We start from the raw sequence: 8473 nt of genomic DNA on the forward strand, positions 1-8473 counted from the left end.
GCCCCGCCGCCAGGTCCAAATTTCATTCTTCAAGAAAGAAAAACTCTTGTTCAGGAATCTGAGGAACTAAAGAACATCCCCCCCCCCGGAAAACCTTCAAAAATACATCACACCGAGCTTCCTGTTTTGTCATCTGAGGGAAAGTCATCGTTTCACGGGACCCCCTTCCCCTCATCGAACCCAYCGAGGAGCAGCCAATAAATCGCTAGACAAAGTCATTTTTCTTAGGTGTTTCTTCCTCTAACCAACACACATTCAAACACTCGTGAATTAACAAATATTAAAATCTAGGAACCGTGTTAAATACCTTTAACAATGCTGTTTTACAAAGAAGGTTGACACACTTAAACAAAAATGCCCAAACAGGCAGTCATATGAAACCGGGTTATAAAATCAAAAAAGCTAAAGGTGATGCAATAAACCCACAGCAAACAAAACCAAACAAGAATTAGCAACCTACTTAAGAGGTTTACACTCAAAAGACGTTAAACCTCATTTTTTGTGTTAATAAATATGCTGATAAAATAAGAAAAGCCAGAAACATAACCAGTGTTTTTTCTGCAGTAGAAAGTGAGACCTTAAACCACACAGTTGCAGCCCAGGCTCATACAGCCTTGGCAGAGCCAAGTGCCCCCAGGGTTTGCCCACAACACAGAAGATATTACAGAGAAACCTGGCAAAGGTGACCGAGAACTGCTCGTGCTGGGCCCCTTCTGCAGAAAGGCTTTTACCTGAGCATCTGAAAGAGAGATCTAAAAAGGAGAAAAGAGAGGCACATCCCGCGCCCAGAGGCTGCACAGGGCCGGTGTCACGCCTGGTGCTTAACGGCACTTACAAGTCACTGAACAGGAGTGCACTGAAGACACAGGCCTTAGCCGAGACCTCCACGCTGTGAAATCACCAGCTCAGAGGTCTTTAGTTCTTGTTTTTATTTTCCCTGTGTGGGCAGAGGAAAGTCCCTCTCGCAAAGAGGACACCAACAGCCGAGCACACCGACTGCTCTGCGGCTCTCGAGGGCGTCCTCCACGCACAGCGTGCCAGTCCCGTCCCCCTCGCACGATGACACCCACAGACTAGGGAAAACAAGCCTTCTGGAGAGGGAAAAAAAAAMMMMACACAAAAAAACAAAGGGCATTCAGAACAGGAGCGGAGAGTGGAAGAAGCTCCGGCTAAACGCAGAAACGATGGCGCCAGCGCAGCCGGACGCGCGCGTCCCCTCGGAGCCTCGGCACCTGCCCCGCGGAGGTTCAGCAGGCGTGCACAGCACACACAGTGTGCGTATCGCCACGCCGTGGAGGACCCTGACCTATGCTCCTAGAGATGGTTTGCAATACAAGCAGAGCGCTTTACTGTAAAGTTATGCCTTCTGCTGTAAGAAATTCCATCTTCCTCAGACCTGGCCCCCACAGGACACAGTAGTTCCTGCCGCTCTCAGTAGAAAGCTAAYGTTGGAGAACATTGCATTACTCTAAACATTTAAAAAAAAAAAAGGCTCATGGAAGACCACATAAAATGCTCCTTTCCCCTTCCATCCATCAAAAAGTTTTTCTGGAACTGGCCATAAAACCAGGCAGCTGGGATATGCAGTTCTTAGCACACGTATGGTAGACCTGGGAACTGCCTAACAAAAATGAGGATCAGTGTTGCTGCAGCTGTGTTTCCATACAACAAACTTGCGGGAAACCATTTTGGTAACAGTCATAAACCCAAGGATTTTTAGTTTCCAAGTGGGAAGAGGCAGGTGAGACCAAGCCAGTGCAGGTGCTAGAAATGCAAGCACAGAAGTATGGGTAGCAGCAGTGAAGAAATCTAACATGTCTCTCAGATAAACACAACTCTTGAATTTTGAACAACCAAACAAATACCTAAGCAGTTTTCTGAAGCCTTTGTATTTTGGTTTTAGAGGCTTCTCTGAAACCCTCAAAATCAAGAGTCCCAACACCAGGCCCCAAATCCGCAATATCCCTTTACAGTCCTCCAGGTCCTACTTCCTAGATACAGGAGAGAACCTGCAGAGGATAAAAACAAGCTCTCAGTGAACTGGTGAGGGTATGAGACCAACAGCCTTGGAATTTGCAACACTCTGCTCATCCAGAGAGTCCGAGCTGCCGTGCTGTGCCCTGACTTGGCCTCGCGCCCGCTGCTGGCACAGAGGATCAAAGAGAACCGTTAGCCTGGTGGGGAGGGGTTGGTGCTGGCAGAGAACATCTGGCAGACACGAGAACCCCAGCTCATTGCACACAGAGGCAGCCAAATTCGCAGGAAGTCTTTTTGCTTCCTTTGCATTTAATGGTAAGGGATTAGCCAGGATCAGAACAAAACTGAGACAAGAAACCCTGACCTCTGCTACAAAGGAGAAAAACGGGAGTAACAGTGGACATCCATCAGCAGGGCACTGGATGTGTGTAAAGCGGTAACAACACGTGAAAAACAGAGTGATTCAAGCACTAGCCACTGGAGAGAGCAGCCTGCAATACCCTGTCCACGTGTCAGTCTGCCTTCTTTCCCAGTCTTTTAAAAACACTAACAGTCCCTGTATTGTCCATCTGAGCACTAGGGGTTTCGCTGGTGCTGCTTACCTTTGCGCTCCCCCAAGTCCTCTTTATAGTGACCCTGAACTCAGGCTCCGTTTTACTCTTCGTGCTAGTAATGCTGCTGTCCTGGGCCTCAGCTGGCAAAGAGGCTTTGCCCAGTCTCTGGATGACACTGACTTTGGATGCTGCCGGCTCCAGCTTGCCTTCTTTTGCTGCTAGGCGGATACTGGTGGCGCTCCTGTTGCCAAGCCGCCGGATGGCAGTGGCAGCTGGTTTGGCCTCTGAGCTAGTGGCTTTTGCTTTGATGGTCACTACTGGCTTGGCACTTCCCTTGTGCGTGGGCTTGGAGAGCTTCTTCAGGACTCCGGCATACTGCAGGACGGAGCAGTCGTCATCGCTCTCCACTGCTTTGTCCTCATCCACCTCCAACGTGTCACCCAGTCGGCTGAACACCCCTGTGGGCTGGGAAGCAACAAAGGGATCGTCAGCGTCACTGGAAATTGGGACAAAGAGAAGGGCAGGAGCAGAAGACTGGGGTTTGCCAATGGAACGGGCAGACGTGGGAGCAGGACACGAACATCCAAGGTCCTTCTCCCAGCTTTGTTRTTTTTGGTGGTTTGAATTATCTTCCACTTCCCTTTACTCCTCACTTCCCCTGCTGTGTAAAGGCAATCGGGAACCTAATCTCACTTGCAAAGTGTTTTGAGACCCGCTGAAGAAAACTGCTGCCTGAGCAACAGGGATTACTCCTGTATCACAAATATCTGTGGCCTTTAAAATAATGTTTCCTCACACTTTTATTTAGCGGTTGACTTTKCAAGATGTAGCAAAGTACACCACCAAACCTCCTTACTGCGCTTTTTGCCTTCAGAAAAGGGAACAATATATCATATCCCATACTTAAGGGATCAGAACAGAAGCACAGACAGGGAAATGATTTGCTGAAGTCATCCAGGGATCAAGAGCCACCAATGGAACTCAAGCTTCCTCCATTCCAGACCAGCTCTTTCCCACAGCACCTCACCATCGTTTTCAGTTTTCTCTAGGTTTGAAGTGATTTTTCTGTGAGACGTACTAAGTTCTCAGTCCCCAAGACTCCATTCATCTTCCTTCAAACAGGCAGAAAAAAGGCAACCCCAGGACGATCTTCCCGAACACCTGTTCCTAGCACTGCTCTCCGCCCCATCAGGCCAGCCCTTCTAATTCAATACCCTCTGGTCAGATCACTGAACAAATGATGATAATTATATCCATTAATTCAGCAATTTGAACATCAGCAACTGCAACTCAGGTCCGGTCTACTTAGCAAGGCCACTACACTGGCAGCCTGATTTTCTGCACACGAGCCTGAGGCACAGGGTGTTTTTTTGCTGGGCTCACAAGTCCATTGTGTCTGGCTGATAAGGACCTTCAGCCTTTCAGGAGTATGAGACTGCCAACCCTGAACAAGTCTAGGGAAGGGGACCCTCACATCTGAATTCCACGACACTGGGATAAGGGAGCTCTGCCAATACAGCACAGCTGCAGTGAATGACGGCACGGCCCTTATCCAGCACTCAGCACCCAAACGCGGGACACATCAGCTGTGACACAAAGCTTCGTGCTATGTCACGAGGCTGAGTGATGTCTCCCTTCCACCCTAGTCCCAACAGCTTCAGCGGGCTGAGCAGCACCGTGCTGCACGTGCCCACCAAACCGTCAGCAACAGCCGAGTCGCAGCTGAAGGCAGAAAGAGCACTTTGCTCACCTTGCCTCCCGTAGTCGTGTCGGCTTTTGTCTCAGCTCCCAGACGATCAAACACGGATGTCCTCTGGAGGCCTATCATTTTCAAGAAAGCAATTTGAGACTTCCCTAGAAAAGGAAGCTAGAGGAGGTTGTACAAAAGCTACACAGGGTAATGCGGCCAATATCAGGGGCTTGCAGGACCGTATTGAAAAGGTGTGGTCAGAGCACCCAGCAGAACTGAACAATCGCCACTGTAATGCTGAGTAAGACTCAATGGAGGGCTAATGCTGTTCATCCACCCAAACCTGGCTATCTGTCCTCGGCTCTTTTTCATAAGTAACCCTTAGAGATGACTGGAACTTGTATTGATCATAGTGACTTAACGCATGTTCAAAATAATACAACCTCTACTCAACAACTATCTGGATTCAAAAATCCCAATGCAGTCAAACTTCAGCACCTAGTTTGTAATGCTAGGCTAGGTCATGGAATGAGAAAGCAGGTGAGGGAACTATGGCTCATCCTGTCTTTCCTAGCGACAGTCAGAACGGCAGGTTTCTGGAATAGCCTTCCAAAAGAGACAAGATCACAAACATCCACTGGGCAGCTGGTTTTGGAAAAGCTCAGCACACTATGAACACATTGCTGGTACCTTTGGCTGCCTGCTGCTCCAGGATTTTCTTCGTCCTAGGAGTGGTGCCCTTTGGCATGTTGATGATGTACTTCCCCTCCATTTCTGCTGTAACTCGGCGACGCTTCACCGGCACCGTTGGACTCTCGTCCACTGCRTCACACAAACCTCAAAGGCCAAAGACAGACAGAGCTGACACCAACTGCTATTAGCTTTGAGGTGGCAATTCTCATCACTCCAAGAATCGCATGCGAGAAGGGCTTTACGCTGCTGAGGGGGCAGCACTAGGGTGCTGCCCTGGGCTTGAGAAAACTCTGCTACTGACTGCTCTGATGATAACAGCTACCCTGCAACACCAGGGCTCTTCAGGCTTCCCCCTTCACTTTGAACTACTTATGAGCGCAAACAAGAGAAGAGGAATCAGATCATGACAACGCAGCTGGATCCAGGCTGAAAAGCAGCAGCTATTAAATGCTCACAGCAAAATTTCAATTCAAAGTAAAAGGAAAAAGCAAGAGCTGCCCTATGCAGCATGGCAAATGTTTCCCACCATTTCTGCTGGGAAACATTCCCATCCATACCTGCTTTTGTATTTTTTGCAGCAAGTTTGTTGGAAACAGTGACAGAGATTTTGGCTGTGCTGGTATCAGGCCTTCGGACAGGGGTAGCAGGTGGTGAGTCTCTGCTCAAGCTGTTAGCAATCATACGGGTAGCAGCTGAAGGGCAAGGACAGGGAGTTGAGGAAGATCAGGATGTACCGTGTACCAGGCCCACAGATACGTTAACAGCAGGGCTCTTGTTCCTCCTACCGGTGTCTTAAACCTACAGTGGCTATGATCAGTGCAACAGGGAGAGAGCATCCATCTGTCAGGTAAATAAACCAGTCGGCTCCTCCCTGAGCAATGCTCTGATCCCACGGAAGGCAGCCATCAACTACACCGAGCTACGTGTAAAATAATTCACCTAGTTTGTATTTATCAGGCAATGGATTTCACTCCCCAGAAAACCTCTGTGCCCTCCGGCCAGCCCGCACTCACCGCTGTTGGCGTTCCGGCGCAGTTCGGCCTGCACGCTCGGTGGGCTGGGGCATATCGATTCGGTAGCTGCCTTGCACATTTCCTACAGAAAACACCACGGATTCCTCCTTAAGCAGGAAAAAGCAAGGATCCTCATTGCTGTTGGCAGCATACAGGCAAAACTGAAGMAAAGTAAGCTGGGTAGGCTCAGTTAAAAGCCACTGTGGCTGCTGATGAGGATGGTTCTCCACCACAGTGCACCACGAGACTCTGATACCATCTCCACACTTAGAGTAAACATCCCGCCATCCGTCTGTCCACCAAAAAGGCAACTTTAACTTATTTTTTGGCCCACAAGCAATCTGTTCTCTCTATCACACTCCAAAGCTTCTCCTCCCAGGAAGGGAGTGGTACTACCCAAACAAATACAAGTGACTCACAGGCTAGTGCTGCCTGAGAGAACACCGTACCTGTCTGTAAACAACTTTGGCATGTTTGAGGATAGCAATGATGTCCCCCACTATCGTAATGCCCAGCTCGTTCATGATCTCTTTGTTCAGGTCCATCAGCATGTTCTTCTGGATTCTGCAAAGAACAAATAACGTAGCAAGTGGCTCAGCAGCAGGGGACAATTCCCTGCACATACTCTAATTCTCTACATTATAGGAGCTCAAATTAATTAAGCCTCAAGCAAGCTGTAGGATCATATCCCCAGTCCGGGATAGAATGCAGTAGCTGATACAGAAAGAAACAGTGCTGATAATGAAAAAAAAACTTGGACCAGATTCATAATTAACCTAAATAATGAAGCAGATTGGAAAGAGGCCAGAATGCCTGGGTTAACCCTCTCCCACCCCTCATCATGGGATCCATAATAGCCAAAAAGTCCAGGAATCTGAGTGCTGGAACTCATGAGCTAGAAGTACTGCRTGTCGCTTCGCTGCCTGATCAGTGAATGCTGCCAAGGGACTGGCAAAAGCATGCCATAGCTTCCCAGTGCGAATCCGTCACTGAAAAGAGGCTGTAACCTACATGAGGCGGCGGGATCAGGGCCTGCATCCCTACAGACCAATTTAAATTAGTGCAGCAACAGGCAGAGAGAGCCTCTGTGCTGGTAGGCTCGTCTCCCCCACTGCAGAGGAACCTCTGGCTCTGCAGAGGGACACGCAGGGCCTCGGTTCACTCTGGTGAGAACATCCTGTTCTTTACTATTCCCAAAGCAATGAGAAAGCATTGCCTGTTCGTGATCTCACCTGTTATCTACAAACATAACTGCATAGTTGACAGCAGGGCCTGGAGGAATCCCAGCTTCCTTAAAAAACTGAATCCATTCTGATGTAGCTGAAAAATGCAACAGACAAAGAAAAAAGCATCAGAGGATGTCAAGAGCAGCCTGCTGCAAAGCCCTCTAAAGGGGCACAGGTTTGGCATGGGCTGGCTGCCCTGGACAGACCCCTCCTGCCCAGATACAGGCGGGCAGGGCTGCTTTCTCAGCCACTTGGGACACAGGCAGGAAAAAAGACTCCGCCAGAGCAGCACTGGATTTCTGGCTGGTGAGGCCAGGCTGCAGCACCAGTAACGTGCAAGAGCAGAAAGAAATTCAAAGCACAAACTCTGTACAACGCAGCCCAGTTTTCAGGAGATCCACAGCGGACCCTGAGCACGTGGAGGGCCTGCGATGCAGTCACAGCTTTATTTGTGGATTTCCCAGGCTTTGGGAATTTCAGTTATGCTCATCATATTTTCCTGGTGTCCTTTTTTTGTGGTTTGGCGCACACGTGGCTCGAAGCTCATTCCAAACTTTTGCAGCTGCTGTCACACATCTATGACAAGGCTGATTAACCCGATYGCTTGGGCGCCCAGAGCAAAACTGCTGCTATGATCGCGGGCGAGTAGGGGGAGGGGGATCATCTTACAGACAAAAACCTGCTCTTTGAGTGTCTTTAAACCATTGTTATCATTTTACTAGCGCTTCCACTAAGGTGTAAAAGGGGCAGGGCAGTGTCACATTCACAGAGACTAAGATATCGCCCCTTCAGACTTACCCATTGTAACTGACACCATCCTGGAAAATCCAGAAAGACCCGCACAAGGTCTAAGTCTCACTGCTGAAAAAAGCCTGCAATGAAGCGACACGTTACGAAGACGACTACGCTTTAGGCGTGACGTCGGCGAAACGCCGGTCCCGGGCTTCCCGCAGCAAGAACAGCCCGTCGGGAAGTCCGAGGGCGGCACAACYGCTCCGAGGGGGTAACGGCAGCCACCGCTTGCCTGCTCCCCTCCCCGTTCGATCGCTGCCGCTCACGGGGCACTTAAGCGACCGCGGCCTCGTGGTGACTCTGACTTGTGACAGCCCCCTGCCCCCGCTCCCACTGCGACTCCCCACCCCACTTCGCTGCCTCACCTCCCTCCTCTACCTCTGCTGCCCCCCTCCTGCCCCACAGCACCTCCTCTGCTGCCCGCCTCCTGCCCCTTACTCCTCCCTTCCTCATATTATGTCCTTCTGCCCCAGACCCCTCCCCTTACTGCCCCTTCCTCCTGCTCCACACCTCTCCCCTTACTGTCCC

The 8473-nt window shown here is 49.9% G+C and overlaps 1 protein-coding gene across 4 annotated transcripts; it reads right to left on the bottom strand.

Moving 5' to 3' along the window:
* Positions 1 to 218: 218 nt before the first annotated feature.
* On the bottom strand, positions 219 to 8064 carry CUNH19orf47 (chromosome unknown C19orf47 homolog). 4 transcript variants are annotated; one of them, XM_085319488.1, is made up of 9 exons: positions 7952 to 8064; positions 7160 to 7247; positions 6377 to 6491; positions 5928 to 6009; positions 5472 to 5606; positions 4912 to 5058; positions 4282 to 4352; positions 2580 to 2996; positions 219 to 1091 (listed from the first exon to the last, which is right to left on the bottom strand). In XM_085319488.1, the coding sequence occupies exons 1-9, from the start codon at positions 7968 to 7970 to the stop codon at positions 1074 to 1076; spliced, it is 1092 nt and encodes a 363-aa protein (XP_085175614.1). In that variant the 5' UTR covers positions 7971 to 8064; the 3' UTR covers positions 219 to 1073. The 4 variants fall into 4 exon arrangements, with proteins under 4 accessions (XP_085175614.1, XP_085175613.1, XP_085175615.1 ...); XM_085319487.1 differs by having other exon boundaries at positions 219 to 2996; XM_085319489.1 differs by lacking the exon at positions 5472 to 5606 and having other exon boundaries at positions 219 to 2996; positions 7952 to 8049.
* Between the last annotated feature and the right edge of the window lie 409 nt (positions 8065 to 8473).

Source organism: Rhea americana, unplaced genomic scaffold, assembly GCF_003343005.1.
Source record: "Rhea americana isolate MKP2758 unplaced genomic scaffold, rheAme1 scaffold_591, whole genome shotgun sequence".
Lineage (NCBI taxonomy): Eukaryota > Metazoa > Chordata > Aves > Rheiformes > Rheidae > Rhea > Rhea americana.